General features: G+C 36.5%; 3 protein-coding genes and 1 non-coding gene across 5 annotated transcripts; 2 read left to right on the top strand and 2 right to left on the bottom strand.

Moving 5' to 3' along the window:
• LOAG_01949 lies at window positions 1-9,263 on the bottom strand. Of its 2 annotated transcripts, XM_003137487.2 has the most exons (24): window positions 9,055-9,263; window positions 8,732-8,944; window positions 8,180-8,265; window positions 7,891-8,064; window positions 7,676-7,802; window positions 7,386-7,511; window positions 6,901-7,235; window positions 6,189-6,340; window positions 5,936-6,033; window positions 5,569-5,787; window positions 5,334-5,452; window positions 4,872-5,034; window positions 4,604-4,756; window positions 4,312-4,439; window positions 4,064-4,240; window positions 3,341-3,499; window positions 3,076-3,239; window positions 2,392-2,658; window positions 1,944-2,080; window positions 1,678-1,816; window positions 1,416-1,573; window positions 969-1,103; window positions 769-861; window positions 1-438 (listed from the first exon to the last, which is right to left on the bottom strand). In XM_003137487.2, exons 1-24 carry the CDS (start codon window positions 9,238-9,240, stop codon window positions 202-204), a joined length of 3,945 nt encoding a protein of 1,314 aa, XP_003137535.1. In that variant the 5' UTR covers window positions 9,241-9,263; the 3' UTR covers window positions 1-201. The 2 variants fall into 2 exon arrangements, with proteins under 2 accessions (XP_003137535.1, XP_020307115.1); XM_020445902.1 differs by lacking the exons at window positions 1-438; window positions 769-861; window positions 969-1,103; ... (1 more) ...; window positions 1,678-1,816; window positions 1,944-2,080 and having other exon boundaries at window positions 2,310-2,404; window positions 2,523-2,658.
• Window positions 9,264-10,076: 813 nt separating this feature from the next.
• Window positions 10,077-12,417, top strand: LOAG_01950 (hypothetical protein). Its single transcript, XM_003137488.2, has 6 exons — window positions 10,077-10,204; window positions 10,388-10,507; window positions 10,804-10,912; window positions 11,033-11,148; window positions 11,336-11,413; window positions 11,497-12,417. The coding sequence occupies exons 1-6, from the start codon at window positions 10,091-10,093 to the stop codon at window positions 11,668-11,670; spliced, it is 711 nt and encodes a 236-aa protein (XP_003137536.1). The 5' UTR covers window positions 10,077-10,090; the 3' UTR covers window positions 11,671-12,417.
• LOAG_20010 lies at window positions 12,006-12,077 on the top strand. Its single transcript has one exon. It is a non-coding gene; the product is annotated as a tRNA-Met (tRNA).
• LOAG_01951 (hypothetical protein) lies at window positions 12,279-17,418 on the bottom strand (the record flags this gene model as incomplete). Its single annotated transcript, XM_020445903.1, has 16 exons — window positions 12,279-12,395; window positions 12,721-12,855; window positions 13,064-13,200; window positions 13,467-13,534; window positions 13,659-13,781; window positions 13,923-14,061; window positions 14,280-14,458; window positions 14,609-14,669; window positions 14,720-14,842; window positions 15,080-15,164; window positions 15,271-15,413; window positions 15,569-15,725; window positions 15,924-16,092; window positions 16,212-16,307; window positions 16,452-16,559; window positions 17,267-17,418. The coding sequence occupies 16 exons, from the start codon at window positions 17,416-17,418 to the stop codon at window positions 12,279-12,281; spliced, it is 1,992 nt and encodes a 663-aa protein (XP_020303691.1).
• Between the last annotated feature and the right edge of the window lie 1,089 nt (window positions 17,419-18,507).

Consider the following 18,507-nt stretch of genomic DNA (forward strand, 5'->3'; position numbering starts at 1 on the left):
AAAAAACTTAATTTTAAAAATCGTTTTACATAACTTTACTTTCACTTGCAATATTTACATAAATGCAGCAAATCTTAGCTATTCACACTGAAAACCAAACGGATGAGTAAATAATAAATTTATAACAATAACAACTTGGTCCACAGCAGCCTAAACAGAGAGAGGTACAGTGATTTATCCTTTTCTGTAAGGATTTTTGCATTACCACTTCTCAGCATTGATAGCATCTTCTTTCCCAATGCGTGCGCGTTTCTTAGCCGGTTTTTGTTGATCATTTCGTACCTGTTCCTCATTTCCACCTTCCTCACCCAATTCCTCTACTCGTTGTCGCAATTTTTCAGCATCTATACGGAAGTCTCGAACACCAATAGAATTGTTCCTAACTTGTATGTCTAGTCGATGATCGTGCAGGGCTGAGCACAACAGCAATAGATTGGCCTTAAATAGATGGATTAGATCAGCAAATTGGCTCCTTCTATTCCCAACAACCCACTGCATATAATTCGTTTCCAGGACTATCCTCTACCACAATCTTTGTGCTCTGAACAAGAATTCTAATCAAAACTGATCCGCAGCATATGGTAGTGAGACATATGGTACTGTCAAATCCGCATCACTGCTAATAAATAATTTTCGCACTGAATACAGCAGCGCTATAAAAACGATCTTTTTAACAGTGCACGCAGTAAAATGTGGATGTTAAAGATATTCGGGTAGTTCTGCAACGCTTACTGTCAGAAGAACAGCAAAAATATTAAATTAACGAACCTGATAAAGCTCTCTTGATCGTACATAAGTGACATAAAGCGTTTCATCCTTCTGAGACTTCAATACCTTTCGATTATGAGTAAGAGATGGTTCCTTCAACAAGCATGTAAATGCGCGAATCTATTCGAATTGAAGTTATACTATACACCCACAAAAAAGGAAAGGAAAAGGAAAGCAAACTGTGATAATGAATGACATACGTCAAGTGGATTCAGTGTTCCCACATTTTCATCGGCGTTCTCCATAATTCGGAGGATAGTGCCGTGACCAAGACTTGCTAATTTCGTTACAGCCGTCCATTCCGAAATGTCACTATATTTATGTGTCTTCAGCATCTGCAACATCCCTTATTTATTTGATCTTTTCTTCATTAGAACATTGAACAGAGTTTTCAAAAAACGTGAACTTTCTTCGATAATACTAATGTCAGTTTTAAAAAATTCTTCCTCCAAAATGCTTTTCTATTAATGTCGGAAAAAAGAAAAGATTTTTTCCAGTTTTTCGCATTGCTTAAAATTGCATAGAGTATGGTGAAATAAAGAGATATCAATTTTCACTAAAATACAAAAACTCTTAACTGTATGCTATAAGATTTTAAAATAATATGATTCGAACCCTCAAGGCTTTAAAAAAAAATCGAAACCAACCAATTTAACAACCACATTGAGTGCCTCGTATTGCGCAGTTAACAACGCACAAATCGGCTCTTTGGCCACTGCATAATCAATGTGTACTGAGAGCAGTAGAAGAACGACATCCGCTAATCTGCTGCAGAAGTCGATTACTTTGACGAGACCAACATCTACTAAAAGAAAACCTTGTCATAAAAAAGATAAGATGAAACGTCTTGATAGTATCTGAAATGGTGCGTGGAACCGCTCAACTGAAATTGAAATGAAAATTGCCAACTTGAGGATATGAAAATCTGAGACATCATTTCGGTAGTCACACGCGCATCTGAGAGAGAAGCTGAACAAGCTGCAGCCACCATTTCTGCACTTGTTTCCACTGTTATATCATTAATGGATGCCAACAAATGAATCGATTCCTGACCGGAACACAGAAAGAATAAAATACTTTCAAAAAAAAAGACACGAATTATGATTATGATAAACCAGGGTAATGCGCTGTTCCACAATTCAATTAAAACTGTAATTTATTAAAAATTCATATACTTTTTCCTTATTGCTCAGGATAGTTATTATTTGAGTGGCGGCAGTGCGCAAAAAATTTGTATAGTGAATGCCACAGTTACCAGCTCGTTCGATATGCATAAAGAGATGCCAAATCTCTTTCAGTACAGTTTTATCGCCTGAAGCAAAATATCACAAGGATTTAAAAAATATTTAACCGTAATGTAAAGTGAAATTTGTTTGAAGATACATAGCTATCACAGCTTAATCATCACATAATTAAAGAGAACGGTTTGACGGGTATTATTTAAGTTACCTTCAGAATGCCTGCATTTCCAGTGTGCAATCGGTAGAACATGTGTTCCACCAATAGGAAACGATTTTGTGAATGACCCAAGCTACAGATCTGATAATTGTTAGTGAATCCGAGGAATGGGTGCTTGTTTGTCAAAATATAATGCATGCTGAGTAAGATCCATAAAGGTTTCACCTATTTCATTTTTCTGCAATATGTTGCGAGTAAGCTTTGCACACTTCAGTTGAGCCTTTTCATTTGATATTTGCTTAAATAATGCACGGCAGGTAGCAATGAGTGCAAATGCTTGATGAGTAAAATCTGACGTCATTTTTCGTTCCTCAAAATCTTTATAAGTCTCGAGCAATTTTGGTATTAGATTTGATAAGATGAATTGAATCATCAAAGATGCAGCATTTTCACGTTTTCTTTGATCTTCGTTCGATTTCTCCAAAATGTGCCCTGAATGAATTGTGAAAAATAGACAGTGTTCAGTGACGTTTATTTCAGTAGAAAATTAGTGATTTTTTGCTCGGCAATAACGGCTGCAAGCTGATTTTGGTTTGGCTACACTGATATTCAATCAATTTGTTGGAAAAAACTTCAGTGATTCGAAATTTTGATCATAGAAACATCAAAAAAAAAACTCGCAAACACACCAACATATCAATTAAAAAAGGAACTCATAAACTCGTAATTTCTAATTGCTTTCTCTACAAGGAATACGAAAGAAAATAAAAAGTAAAAATTACTAATCCGAAATTTTAATCAATTCAGAAAATGAGACCATTATTCTTGAACGAGCAAAAATCAACATCATTCCATTCGTCATAATTATGAAAATGATACTATGAAATTTGCTAACTAGCTATTACTTACACATTTCCATAAGAAAGCCATCACAACGAAAACCATATTTTGAAACCATCAACGAAATTACATTGGAGAATGCCACAACAGCTTGTGTACATTTGTGATTCCATAACTCAAACGAAGCTGATTCATGAACAAAACTGCCACCTACGTATAGAAGAAGCATGATCCTGTAAATATGGTAATATGAACTGGTCAACAACATCACTTTTTCATAGCAAACTCTTTTAAAGCCAATTATTTCAAAAAAGAAAGTTGCTGATAAACAAACCTTGAAAAAGAGGAAAGTGCGATAAAAGTTGTGCGAATATTACACTTATTTATATCAATGGAAATCCGCTGTGCCCAATCCATTGCCCACACAAACGCATTTTCACGAAGAAGTTGCAAGCATTCTTCGTCTATATCGACACCTTCTTCATTAACCTTTCTTAATGAATTTATCTAGAGAATAGAATCCTAGAACTGTACAAATTTGCACAGAACATCTTTCCTCACAATGATAGATCTCAATTATTTTACACTTCACGAAGGAAATACACAAATAAAGTTGTATCAATTATGTATGCGGTGAGAAGAATGTCGTCAATATTACATATCACTTGGAAGATATGGCGCAACAAAACCGATCGGAATTATCATGCAATATTCAAGATTCTAGTCTCGAGAATTTGCTAATACTACCTGGTCAAACATCTTAGCGAATCTCATAGCAGTACCTAGATAACATTACCTATGCATTCCTGCATCGACTTCAAAAAAAGCTTACGATACCGGTAGCCTTTTCAACTAATTTACCAGCTGAATGAGAGCTCTTGTGATTTGATTAGGCAGTCTTAATTGACCAAAGCAATGGCATCCTAATGTGTTTCAGTACTACCAAATATTGCCATTCTCATCTATCATGAGCTACCAAGTTTAGCTTTTGTGAAAGATGCAGTTGATAGTATTATAATCTCTCAAAGACTATGGAAAACAAAAAGTTGCAGCTAACTGAATGAATCGTGAAATCATGCTTGTTATGGATTGTAGATAAGGTACAGTAGACGAATAAGCGACAGTCACTTTCTCTCCCTTACTCTCTTTCTTTTTTACCAATTTCTCCTTCAAAACTTCGTTCAGTTCCTCACGTCTACGTAACAACGCCAGCACTTTTTCCGCTTCTTCTCTCCTATAAAGAGTACAGCTAAATGTAAAATGTTTTCACTTGCACTCCACTGTACGTAATAACAATATTCATACCTGGTAAGCACATTGTTTACATTCCACAGGTGTTCGATAAGAGCGTCGTAGACGGAAATCATCAGTGATGCAAAGCTCAGATTCGTGCGACCAGCAACAGAAAATGAAAAATCCGAAAGCTTATCCAACTACAAAGGAAAAACTTCTCTATCACTCCCTCAGTAGTTCAAATAAAAAATCTATTCCAATGACTGAGACAGAAGTTAAGAGACTTGACTTCTGTCGAAAGCAATCAGAAATAATAATAAAACTCCGAATTTTAAAGTGAAAAACTACAATATGATAAAGTAACCTGTAAGTCATGTACATCTCGGTCTATAGTGAATTCAGTAAGCTTATCCAATTCGGACATAGCCTGGCATACTTTTGCATCTTTGCTGCATACAACTTGAGTCGATGTGTTTCGTAAACTATATATCAATAAACGCATCAGTAAGCTTACAGCCTATAATTTAAGCAGAATAAATTATACTAAAGCAGTACGTATATGAGTAAAGAAGAACTGATACTACATGAAATAAATGGATTTTTATCATATAAATCTGAATGTGCATAATAACCTGGACTAAATCAGACAAGGGTTCAAGTAGAACAGTAGAAAACTTCGAAGATTCAATGTAAGTACAGCGAGATATTTGCTGCAGAGTTACAAGATGTGTTACTAGAAGATCCAAAGCAGGGTACACTAAATTCTGATTGGCAGCTGCTGCTTCAACAATACCTCTGAAAATACAAACATGTTTTGAGTAAATGCAATGAAAACTTTTGGCACTGCATGTTTACATGATTTTAGAGAATTACTAGAATAAGCTCATCAATCAGAGCACCATAAATGCACATCAGATCTAGCCATGCAACAAAAGTGGAAAAGAGACTAGGGTAGCACCAGTTTGCAGTTATTTCTGTTTTTGACTATTTATAAGTACATATATATATAAGTATATATATATGTATATATATATATATATATATATATATACAGTTACATCTTTAAGTATGTGCTAACAACTCAAAAAACATGCCTGTACAACATGCTTTTAACATTTGCAGGCTGCGAAAAAGTTCGCTTCAAAATTCCAATAATTTCTAGCGAAAGCTCCGCATTTGTGTTTTTCGTTTCAACACCCATATTTTGTAGAGCCTAAAATGAAGTATCCAACAATAAGAAAAAAAAGCGTATATGAGTTAAGAAGAATTGATATAACATGAAAGAAATGGATTGTTACCTATGTTATTGCGAGCTTTTCTAGAACTTACCTGAGTAGAGAAAGTAGCGAAAGATTGACTGTAATAATCACTTTTTACAGCCGAACGCATTGTCGACGACCGCAGAAGGAGAAGCAATATCGGTAAAACTATAGCAACTGTTGAGTCACATAGTACATGTTTTTTCATCTTACTGAGTATAATGGCAATTAACTGCGGGCGTAATATAATAACTGGCAATAAAGCGCGCACCAGTGAAACGGCAATATCCTTTAAAATGAAAATTTGCCACTACCATTAGTTCATTTCATATCTCTAGAAGTGAATGGAGTTATGAAGTGTTTAAAATCAAAATAATATCTTTTCTGGAAGATGAAGTTTGAAAAAGCTGTGAATGCAAAAAAATCACAGTGGTCACCTCCTTGAGGTCGCATATACTGTCCACCCAGGATCGCAGTGATTTCCAAGCATTCAATACATGCACTGTCTGTTTCGACACAATATCAACAATCGTATCTGGAATAACACTAACAACCGCAAATGATAGTGATGCTTGACCATGTTATGAATCGAACAATTATTTTAATTTAGATCCAATAATGGTGATACTGATACAGGAATCATATAAATTACTCAAAGACAATCACCGTCTTACAAAAACCATAAGTTACCAATCAGAATAAGTGCAGAGTTCCGCTTAACACATGTAAACAATACTGTAAGGATCCTTTCTAGCAACTGGCCTACGGATGCCACATCTATTCTCGCTAGTGAGACCAATATTGATTTGCCCATTGATACAGTGTCTGCATCGTTCACAATTCTAAAGCACAATATACAGTTTTGATAAAAGAGAAACACAATGGCTAGAACATAAAACTAACAAAGAGGAAAGCAGCTCAGCTAAAGGGCTCTGTGTCAGGAAAATAAATGTTTAGCTGAGAATATAAATTCTCAAAAATGGTGCATGAAAAGAAACTTTTTAATGTAAGACAAGAAAACAACATGTGAGTTGAGAATCCTGCAATAAAATGATCTTCCTTCCTCTTTATTCAGTAAACGATCCTTCTGTTTAAACTTATTCGTAGGAGAGCAAACATTTGATTCGATGAGGAATACAGTGTTATCACCAATCACATGCTTTAATAGTATTCTTGCTTTGCTTGAACTCTCCTGCCAACATATCTATTATAAAATATGTCCTAATGTAGAACTTTGTGTTGTTTTTCTGCCCCATGTTTCGGAAGAAAAAAAGTTTTGGAAATGCACAATAAAACTTCGATACCAGTCAAATGAAGTAAAAAATGAATAGCTTTCAAAACTTTATTAACATGATTATAAAGAATGGACTCACATCTGCATACCTATTAAAACGTTGTTTACCTGCCATCCGAGAACTTAATTTCATTATTGCATTTATCCAACAACAGCATGAGCGCAACTTGTTCAAGTGTACTGCCAATAATGGAATACCACTTGGTATCACTAACTGCAGCTTCAACAATGGCATCTAAATTGCCTTTCAAAGTTTCCACATCACAGTCGCCCATAACATCACGAATCCAAGAACTTCTTTTCAATCGATTACAATGTTTCTGCAGTTTCACGATATTCTGCTTCAGCTCTGCCATACTCACCGAATAATATCGTGTTATATTACACAGCGAGAGTAGGCATATCATTGCAAATTTATTGCATGACACAAGTTGCCGATGGTGCTGAAATGTTATACGTATTCCCGGAGGAGGTGAGAAAGCTATCTGTGAGTCATCATGCATTGTTATTAAGATACAGCAAGCCTAGATTTATAAAAGAATTAGATATTTTGAAAATATTTAACCTTTAATAACGTTTCGAAAATATTTAACCTTCAATCGAGCAAGGAATAATTTTGGGATGGTGACGCTAAACTCGAACAGTTCATGAAGTTCAATCGACAATGCGTACAGATCCTCGAATGGAAAATCCGCTTTCATCAACAAATGATCACATACCTTAACGTATTCGAAAAACTCGCAATTTAAAGCTGCTTCCAACATTATCAATTTTACTGTCACAAAAGTGTGGCCAGAACACAAAATCACTCAAATCTGTGCATGCTCTTCCTTTCATTTTCCAATGAAATTAGAACGAAAAAGAACTCGATGCAAAAAATTACCTGTTCGCCTTTCCAGTTAATTGCATCAGGAAGCATGACAATCAATTTTAAACAGATTTCTGGTGTCGCTTCAGTATGCAACAATTCTTCCAGAAATAAGCTAAGAATCTCATACAGGGAACATTTTCTGCAACATCATATCGAATATGCAACAATATGCAATCCAGAATTAACAATGTCAGCAAATAAAAACTAAATCGACAAAATAATTTTACCTCAGCACAACGACGAGTTCTTTTAATGAATTGCAGCTTACAATATCACCTAGCAGTTTCAGCAAAAAAGCGACACGATATTCCACACAATCAACAATATTCCCATTCCACTCAATAAACTTATCTTTTGGCTTCACCATATACTGAAGAAATATGGTTGTGGCGCGCAACCAGCTGAAATATCAGTACTCTACGCCAAAAAATTAAATTTTCAGTTTCCATGAGTTCTCCCTCATTCAGCAACTCCTGATGTTGTATGATAAAGTTGCACGATATATAGAGTGGAAACCTTTTTTTCAATATGCATCCATCCATGAAATTTTCCGCAATATACGTACCAAAAACTTTTGTATCATTTCCACTCATTTTATCTATCTGAAAAAACGCTGATATTGATAGACATCTGTAATAGCGTTCTGCCTTCTAACTACTAAATATCATTCTACTAAATAACATTGAAATCTCGAAAATTTGGTTGGCTGTATCCATTAATTTACAAGTTGCAATCCCAGAAGTACTTTAGAATGAGGTGAACTAATAACAGATATTACGATGAATGAGATAAACTTAGAATGAGACAAATTAATAACGGATATTACGAAGAGATAATTAAGAAACCTATATAAATTTTGTAAAAGTTTTGTAACTAAAAACAATTTTATGTTCCATGCTGCATTCAGCATTAAGGCTTCATTTCCCAGGGCCAAACATCATAATGAATTAACATGATTTGAAAGTTTATAGGATCTTCATTCTTTCTCATGTTGCAAATTCTACATTCCACTACCATCCGAAACGAATATCTCTCTTCCACTATTTGATAATACGCAGAAAGTATGACCTGTTCTTCAAGCACACTGTATAGGATCATAACAGATTCATATCCAAGATTATCAGCTTTCATAATTTCCATAACCAGTAATAACATTGGTAAGACGTGATTCGTTCCGGCACTCAAATGACCTATGGCAGTATACCAACTTTTAACAAAGTTGGAAAACAGTTCTCCTCTATCCTTTTCGCATTGCTGCTTAACAAAGTTGGTGAAATTCTGCTGAAATGAAATCTCTTTACATCCGAATCAAAGGAAACCTCCAGAATCTCCTCTTTATCTCTCACAAGTACCATTAGCTAAAAGAAAATACCCTGAAAGAGGTAACTTACCCAACGACGCTTCTCCGATAACTGTGATAGAATCTTGGTTATTTGTTGTACATACTTTTCGTTGTTTTGAGGGCATCCACCCGCAACATATTTTTCAACTTGAGCAGAGAACTGTGTGCAGAAATTCTCATGAGTTCGAACAGACTGGGAACTCTGTGTAGGGCTCGTTAAACCCGTAGTATCCATGATACGAAGTTATTCCTATAATTAAAGATGAAGATTAAGCACTGCTCCGGATATGATCCGTACGAGAGTTCAGAAATGTATGAATGACCGGAAAATGGATAGAGACAAGAAAGCAGCAATTAACACGCAACACCAACCGTATTAATCCTATTAAACAATTGATAACTGTTTAGCTCACCTGAGTACAAAACGGTTTTTCATATAAAACAATAATGACTTCTGATTCCAAGGAAGAGTACCTGAAGGTACTGATAGATATTCCCTCCAACTCTGCTTATTCAAACAAATACTCATACTGCATTTATCAGGGTTACACGATTTACACCGCTTAGAGTTGCGACTCTCTTTCCCCACACTATCTTTCTGCACTCTCTACGCTCTTAAGAATTCAATACATCGAAAGGGAAGAGCCCCGACTTGTATTCACAAACTGCAATCAGAGACGACTTTTCAAAACCCCACAATTTTTCCTTCCAATTTTGGAAAGGAAAAGAATTGTCCATGAAAGAATACTATACATCAGAGATGACAAATGACGATGAGATAACATTGCTAAAGAAACACTACACGCGGTCGATTTTTAGCATTTCGACACTTAGGCCTCGGTATAACTTAGCTCTACCTTTGGGACGCTCACGGGGGCCGTTCTCCGCGTTGTTTTTACAGCAAATACTGGGGATTTCTAACCTTTCGCTATCTCATTCTTGGAATAGTACAGTAAAAAGATCATCTGAAGTATATGCATTTGGATAAAGTGCTAACCGCTCCTCCTCGTAGTTATCATAGACCCTAATTGATCTCAGTCCCTTCCACTTGTCTCCATCTCCCTTTCGTGCATTTGCAGAATTATATGGGTCACCATCAGTTCGATATCATTTCAAAGAGCAAATCACTAGGAACTGGAATTGATATCACTGATCAAATTGAAGGAATGAACTTGAACGGCTTGCAGCGAGTGACACAGGTAGACATGTCATCCTGTCGGTCAATTTTTTCAGTTCACTAAAACTCACTTGTAGGACAAATCAAGATGATTCCAGAATTATTGATTAAATAGCTTTTGCACGAAAAAGCTGCCTAATTACCGAAGAGTTCTAACTCTCCTAATTTCAGGATAATCTTGGAAAGTACCATTTATCCTTTTCAGGAGCATAAACAATTATTAGAACAAACAAGATGTCGTCTACGTGACCGTATATCATCGCGAATGGGCGAATTACTTCTGTTAGGTCATACTATGCTCAACGAATACTGCGAGTTATGTGCGGTGAGTTCAGTCCATAAGCAAACAATAGGAGGTACTTCTTTCATACATGAAGTGCAATCATAAAATAAATACTTGAGTGAATGACATTCCTTGCTTTTATTAAATTTCACTTAACCTCATAATTTTTATCTTTAAGACTTACAACTTCACTTGGCGCATGCCATGGATAAATGGGCATGAGGCAATATGCGCTTTTGTACACTGGTTACTGCACAATTTCATTATTTAAACGAGATTCTAGATATTAATATTATTGCTAGTAATAAACGTATTTAGTAGAATTCCAATGTTCGTAGGGTATTTTGATGGAGAACCGCCAAGGAGTTCGCTCTTGCGTTGCTTGCGATATGGTGAATGTAGAGCTTTCGAGAGGACAGAACGACAGGACTCCCGTTCCAAATAACGGTACATCCCGCATATCCTTTTTTCTTCAAGCCTTTATCGTTTATTGGAAGACAATAAATGCATGAGATATTTTCAGAGTCCTAGTTTTAGTAGTATAGTAAATCTATGAGTCAATTTCAGATGACCCGAACAATTTGAATGATATTGTGATTGGACACAGCAACATGAGTGGAAGTAGTATAGTTTTGCAATCACCAGCGCAATTACTTTCAGCAGATTCTCCAGCAAGATCTTCGGTATCAAATAGCTTATAATTTATTTTTCTGCGGAAAACTAACGGATGTTCTGACTTTCAGTAGTAATTCCTAGTTGGATTCCGTATCTGATTTAGCATCACAAAAAATATTATGCAGGTATATCATCCGTCTTCGTTATTATAAATAAATAGCCATGTACTTTTTCCAAACAATCGCTTTTTTTTAGTACTCGCCAGTTGAAAGAGGTTCCTCTGTACGAACTCTCCGCAGTCGTCAACTCCCTGTAGAAGATGGCATATCACCAGTATGTTCTCTTTACTGTATCATTTACCATAGTTTATTTGCCATTTAAAGAAATGTGTACATGCTGCTCTTTGCACTTTCCAGCATGCTGAGTTCCTTGGATCCAGAAATGTTAAGACGGCAGTAGAGGCGGTCGAGGATAAATTAAAGTGGTGCGCAGAAAGACTGAAAAGTTGCGAAAATGTGGAAGAAGTAATGAAACTATACGAAGCTATTGATCGTGGCATTGGAATTCTAAAACATTTTATGGCTACGTGATGTACCTCTGATTTCATGTTGATTATGCATGAATTCTTTCCTATTTGACAATACGAATAACTGCTAAGGTAATTACATGGCTGGTGATGAGATTCCGCTTAGCTCATATTCGTATATTTACCATACGAATTTCTATGCTTTCCCTCTAACTAATGCATGGAACTAGTACATGTTTCACATAAATCTGATGTTCAATAAATTGGTTGTAGAAAAATGTCCCAAAAATCATTTTCAGCAATGTGTTAGGACCATTTCTGAATTTGACTAGTTGTAGTTACTCCATAATTTCGTGCAATCTTAACTACAAGGGTAATGTTTTATCGGATGATTGTAACAGCAGCGTGGCGCAGTGGAAGCGTGCTGGGCCCATAACCCAGAGGTCGGTGGATCGAAACCACTCGCTGCTAGCACCGTTCACTTTTGCGTTCACCGTTCACAGTAGTATTATCATACGATAAAGAGTTTTGTGGATGTGCTGTTACAGCATGTACCATTTGCTTTGAAAGTGTTGTGTGTTTGAAAGAAACGCAGTAAGCGGAAAAACAATGCTGAGATGTCATATAACCGTTTCTGTTAGAGTTACTATGACTCATCTTGACTTTGAATTGTTATCCTCCAGTGCTGCTGCTACTGTTCTCGGTCCCATTACTCATTGTCTGCGTTTCTGCAGTTCCAAAACACATGTTTTTTTCTTCATTTGTCTTTTTCTGACGCTCTTTAGCCTTCTAAATGCCATATGTAACATCCATATTTAACAGTTTACAATAAAAATCGATAAGCTGAGAAAATGATAAAGTGAGCAATAGAAAGGGATAAGGTAGCCACGTTCTACCTCATTTTAGAAAGCCGGTCATCGCACTAAACGTTTCACTCTGAGGAGGCTTCGCAAAGAAAATATGGTGAAGCCCTAAAAATATAGTAGAACAAAGGATCCTTTCAATTTTACATCACTGGGTAGATTAGAAAACAGTACAGACTGAACAGCATCAATCACTGAACTATGCTGTACACCTGAATTGTGCATCTTCAACGTTAAGTGGTATAACTTACTTCCAGGCACTGCTTCTCGGTTAATTTGTACTCGTACTCTCGCTTAGCACGGTCTTCCGATAAAATAATAAGAATAATAACCACTGGTGTAAGGAATAGTCCAACGATCAACGGATATGTCCACCAATAATTTCTCTAGAGGTGCTAAAGTTCATTGATACATCTAAAAGATTCTATTTCTAGGCACTTTTAATCAGACAACGTCCCAACGATATTTTCGTTAAAGTTTTCGGTGCTCCAAACTATGCGTAACAAGGTATGATGCCAAGCTGTACTGTTCGTCATTAACAGAATGCAGAAACGCAGTTCTACATCGCATCGGTAACTGTCAGGAGAAGCATACGCGAATGAAGCCCGCAACATCAGTTCTCTTGGGTGAATCGCAATTGACGCCCTCGTAGCCATCAATACATTCGCACCGGAAACTGCGCACAAAACTGGTGTCTTGTATACAAGTACCCATCATACAAGTTTGTAAACCTGCAATATTGTATGTTTAGAAGCAGGTTGAACTAACCAAGAGTAACAGTGACTCTTTATTAAGAAAACGTGAGGTGCTTCCTTTAAAAGTCATCGATGTTCTCATCAATGATAGATTCTAGCTGACAACATTAACGCCTAATCTAGACATTAATTACTCCTAGTTTCTTATACTTTTGTCGGAAGAATGACAATCTCAGAAGTCAACTACCACAACTTAAACGCTTTCCCAGTTTATCTCCCCTATCCTCGATCTATTTTCTCACCTTGCATTATACACGGAGATAACTGTTGTTCGCAAAATGTACCACTGAAGCCAAGGCGGCAGCGACATCTGAAACATTTACCGAAAATTATTACCTCGGATTGCCTTTTATGGGACGTTAAGAGAAGCAAGCATTTGCCATATAGAATTTGTTCATCGTTTAGGAATGCAATAAAGAAAACGATTTCTTTACATATAATTAAATTCGTTTTCTCGATCGACGACGCACTCTGCTCCATTCTGACATTTGTTTCGATCACATGCATCTGCTTCTTTCTCGCAAAATGGGGATAGTAGACCATGTGGACATAAACACCTATTTCAATTGGACGCAATTAGATAAGTGTACCTGCCGTAATAGCGCAGGTGATTGATTCTACTTGAAGTGCTGAGCAAGCAAATCTAAAATGCTTCCAAAGTACAGAGAAATTGAAAATAAAATTATATGAATGTGAACCTGAATCCACGACGCTTCTCTTCCCCAGAGCAAAGCTGTAAATTGTTGAGGTCCGATGTATTGCAGGGGTAGCAAAGACCGTCGTTCTTGCACATGTGATTGGTACATATGCCAAAATCAGTTTTTATGCACTTGACCGCTGAAATCAAGTAGGAAAGCAGGGGAATGTTCTTGTCTTTTTATTAATCAGTTTCTTTTTTCTTTCAATTTCGAATTAGGTGAAGGAAGAAAGACAGTCTATACTGAAATAAATTTCAAAAAGACGGTGGAGGTAGTATTTTCCTACACTTTTTTCAAAAAATTACATAAATCCAGTAGGGATTGTTATTCCGATAATGATACAACTTGCAACCGTACTATTGTTGGAGCCAGTGAAGTCGGGATCCTGATTTATCTCACACAAACAGGTATAGCCCAAGGTATATTTCTCACGCTGTTCGATCGGTACCGAAACACACAGACTACCAGGTGAACAAGCGTTGTTGTAGCATGGTTCTTCGATGTCACACTTTTCCCCGGTCCAACCACCATAACAGCTTCAATTTGTATGGCTCTTCATGTACCTTTGCAGAGTTTGGATGAATGGTTTCCCGGAATCATTTCAGACAGTAATAGGATTTGGATGAAGTGCTGCGATAACACCAGTACAAGCTTAAACTGATGTAGGAAAAAGTTTGAAATCATACTCGCATACGTAGTCGTGCATCGTCTTGCCAACACAGGCCCCGTGCTCGCCACATTTTTCTTCTGCAAAATATTCATATAACGCTAAAAAAAGCTTCTAGTCATTATCTTACCGGGCGTACGTGGATCATACGCAGTTGCATCGCATGGCGAGTTTACATGTCTTTCACAAAGAATTCCTTCATCTAAACCAACGCATTGACAAACAGGAATTATATAAGATGTGTTGTCGTCGCCTAAAACATATTCCTACAAGTAAATTGTTCTTCGAGATGAAAGTAGAAGGAAGAAAGGAGCGGGAAAAATGTATTAACCGTCATCGTAGGAAACGCATTCGCCTACTTTTCCGGCGTACCATGTAACCTGTAGTTTTTAGACCATAGGAGAACTGGAATAGTTAAGAGAATAAACTCTTATCATATTCCTTACTTCTCTCTCTTTCCCTCTTCACAATTATAAAAAAAATCTGTTACTAAGACGCCCTTCGACATCGCATAAACCTCCGTTGAGACAAAATCGTGCTGCTGATTCGCATGGTTTACCGCAAGCTTCAAGAACCTGAAGAATGAATTTGTGGAGCAGTACTTTTATAATGCAGATACATATACCAAACGTAACTGATGGAGGAGCATGTAACACATACATGAGATCATACCCATCGTACCTCTTCCATATATCGCAGTGTCGCATTCTGAGTATACTCGTCCAGACAATCAGCTGCATAATCCCTCGCGTTCTTTCGGCACGGGAAGCATTCGTCATAGACCCTTTCATTATCGACAACCGTCAATCGTTCGCATTGTTCACCTAAAAGGATCGTGGGTACACTTCACGACATGTCATCTAACAGTTAGTTAACTTACAACATTCAAAGAGAGATATTTCATATCAGCATAATGAACTATCTCTTCAGAAAGTATGAAGATTGATGTATTTGTAGCTAAAATGCATATATTCAATACCTTCAAAGTTGGCAACCACTCCATAAACATTACGTGGCGGACAATTGCATCTGGCTTTGTAGGTCACTTCTCCATCAGTACTATTCAGGAGAAGTTCGTCCACACAGATACCACCGTTGAAACAAATGTAATCCTTACACGGCAAAACGATTTCACACTGCAAGCAAAGATACTGGCTAACGGAATGTCACTGTGGTGTTGATGCATTTGACAAGAAACAATCTGAGCAGAACAAATTGTTGGATAGGAATGTTTAGAATTTGGAATCACTGAAAAGATAATCTTGTCAGAATCACTTGATGGAAAATAAAGGAAGGTAAAGGTTGAAAAGGTGAGTTGTGAAAGTGTGATGTACTCTTTTTCCAGTATGATGCTCTTGACACTGGCAATCACATTCTACGGTACCATCCGTCATGTTCACGAATTTGCCCACTCCTTTATGTAGGCAATAATCCTGTTCACATTCGCGCAATTCTTCCGAATATTCACACAGTGAACCCGTGAAACCCTCTCGGCACCAGCATCTGAACAGAAGATTTATTCAAAGGACTTCATAGAATTTATTCAGAAGGAAATAAACACTATTCCTGAAATGAAACCTTAAAGATATCCGGTTAACTGTCTATGCATAGAATAAACATACTCATATCGAACCCACTGCATCACTTTTGTATCAGTAAAATTTTGCATTGTTTCGCTTTTTCCAATAGTAGTCACGATCTGACGCTTTTGTTGGATACTGTAAGCGAAGCGCACTGTTGCTGATAGTAAAATCTGTCGATCGTTTTCCAAGTACTCTCATCCCACAGGGCAGGACGAAAATCATTGAGAAGAGAGCAACTAATTTCTGATCAGGTTTTTCCTACGGGTTTCCCTACATTACCTGTAACATGTCGCATCGTTCTGACATAAATTTTTCTCGCAGCTTGTTTGGTTGGCCAAAAATTCGCAGGTTTTGCCATAATGAGTTGGAAGGCACTGACAGTAATAACTAAATTGACATCAATATTTTAAGTAGTAGTAATTATAAACTATTATACTTTCGGAAATCCACTACATCTCATGCACGCTTACGATAATTTGATAGTACAGGTGAAGTTAAGAAGTAAGTACATTGAGAACAAATCTTGGATGAATAATTTGCAGGTAGTTTTGCACTTATGAATAGTGTAATTCCGTTAATAGAATAGTTCCAGCTGTGCAGCTACTGGGATGCAACACTAATCGAAACGGCTAAATCAGATGTATTAGTCCTTCCCAATCTAGAAATGTGGCATATCTTATTTCATAAAAATATGGGAGTTAGAACTTGCAAAATACGAGTTCCCATAAAAAGGAAATTTCAGAACACGAAGGGAAAGTCATATTTAGGAGCAATTTTTTATTAAAAAAAATCACCGGACCAGAATACCATTGTTCCTTATGGTATAATCACTCATTATTCAACTTTATCATATCTTTTTTATCTTTGGATGGTAGAATGTCAGTGGGAAGCTCACGTAATCTTTGCTATAAAAATACTTAAATAGTTTAAGCGATAAAAATTTCTAAAATTTTGGTATTTTGCAAGGGGAAAATCACCGATAAAACCTCTTTCATGCATGAACTCCGTCTTTAGTTGGGCATCACTGATGGATTACAGATATTCATGGGTGTAAGAAAAGATGAAATGGATTAATTTTGGAAAAAAAATCTTACGCTCCTTTTTTTGACACGCATGTACCACCATTTTGGCAAAGCTGTGTAATTTTACATGGATCGAAATTGGTCTGTAAATCGCCCGTTTGCTGTCGACGATGTTTCGCATCTGGTATATGTGGTATTTTCGGTAAGGTGTGAAATCGTCTCATCAGCGACACGCTGCGGTCCAACTCTGCAACTAATATCCGTTGTTGTACTTGTTCATTTAGAAATGTAATTATCTGATTTCAAAAATAACTTGGTTGTGACGAAAAATCCGCGTACTTCCTGCAAACGGTTTTTTTCTTCGTTTTGCTTGAAATTCGAATCCGGATGTGTCGCTAATTACACTGCCTGAATGTAAATTATTTGAGGGTTAATTGATGATTTTTTGACATTCTATAATGATCATCCACACTGTCAGAAATGTAAGATCCCAAGAAGTATGCATGACAACAAAAATAATATGGTGATGCTGTCGCAGTACTCATTACAGACAGGAGAAATGAATTCCAAGTTAATGCCTTTAAAATGAACACAAAATGGTTCGATTTTGTAAATATTTGGATGGGAAATGTGAAAAACCTGCAAAACGAGAGCATTTTTTTCTAAACCTAAATATAGAGATAAAATGAAGCGAAAATTTTGAATTACAGAGTAGAAGAAGCCAGAATAGACCGGTTGTTATTATCGTTTGTTTCATAATTGAAAAATACCGAGGTTTCATGAGTGAAGAATACCAAGACATTTTTACAAGGATTATGAGTTTGCATCCGAAATATTGCCTATATCTTTTGTACTGAATTTTCCATTTTTTAATCCAGTAATTTGCTTAACAATTTCATGACTATCTTCAATTAACAATCAATATTCAATGACAGCTTGCTTGTCATACACAATTAAGTCTTATGTATACGTATAAGAAGTAAACTGAGAGATTCTCTTGGTTTTGCAACAAATCCCATTGCATGTTCAGCCTGGGTGCTGAAAGATGATCGAGTAAAGTCTCCAATCTGTGATTTGAAATTAAACGGAAATACCTCTCTCTCTCTCTCAGCATTGCTTAAGCTGTTCATCACGGGACACATTAATCATCGATATGTTTGATATATTTATGTTTTACCTCTTCCTCATCTGTTTTATCAAATGTACTTATATTACTCATCCACTCATTGAAACCATCCAACTTGTTTTCTCTCTAATATTTCTATAGAATAGTGTTGTTGCATTGTGGGACCAACACTCTTTGGCGTCATTTG

This window comes from Loa loa, assembly GCF_000183805.2.
Source record: "Loa loa unplaced genomic scaffold supercont3.15, whole genome shotgun sequence".
Lineage (NCBI taxonomy): Eukaryota > Metazoa > Nematoda > Chromadorea > Rhabditida > Onchocercidae > Loa > Loa loa.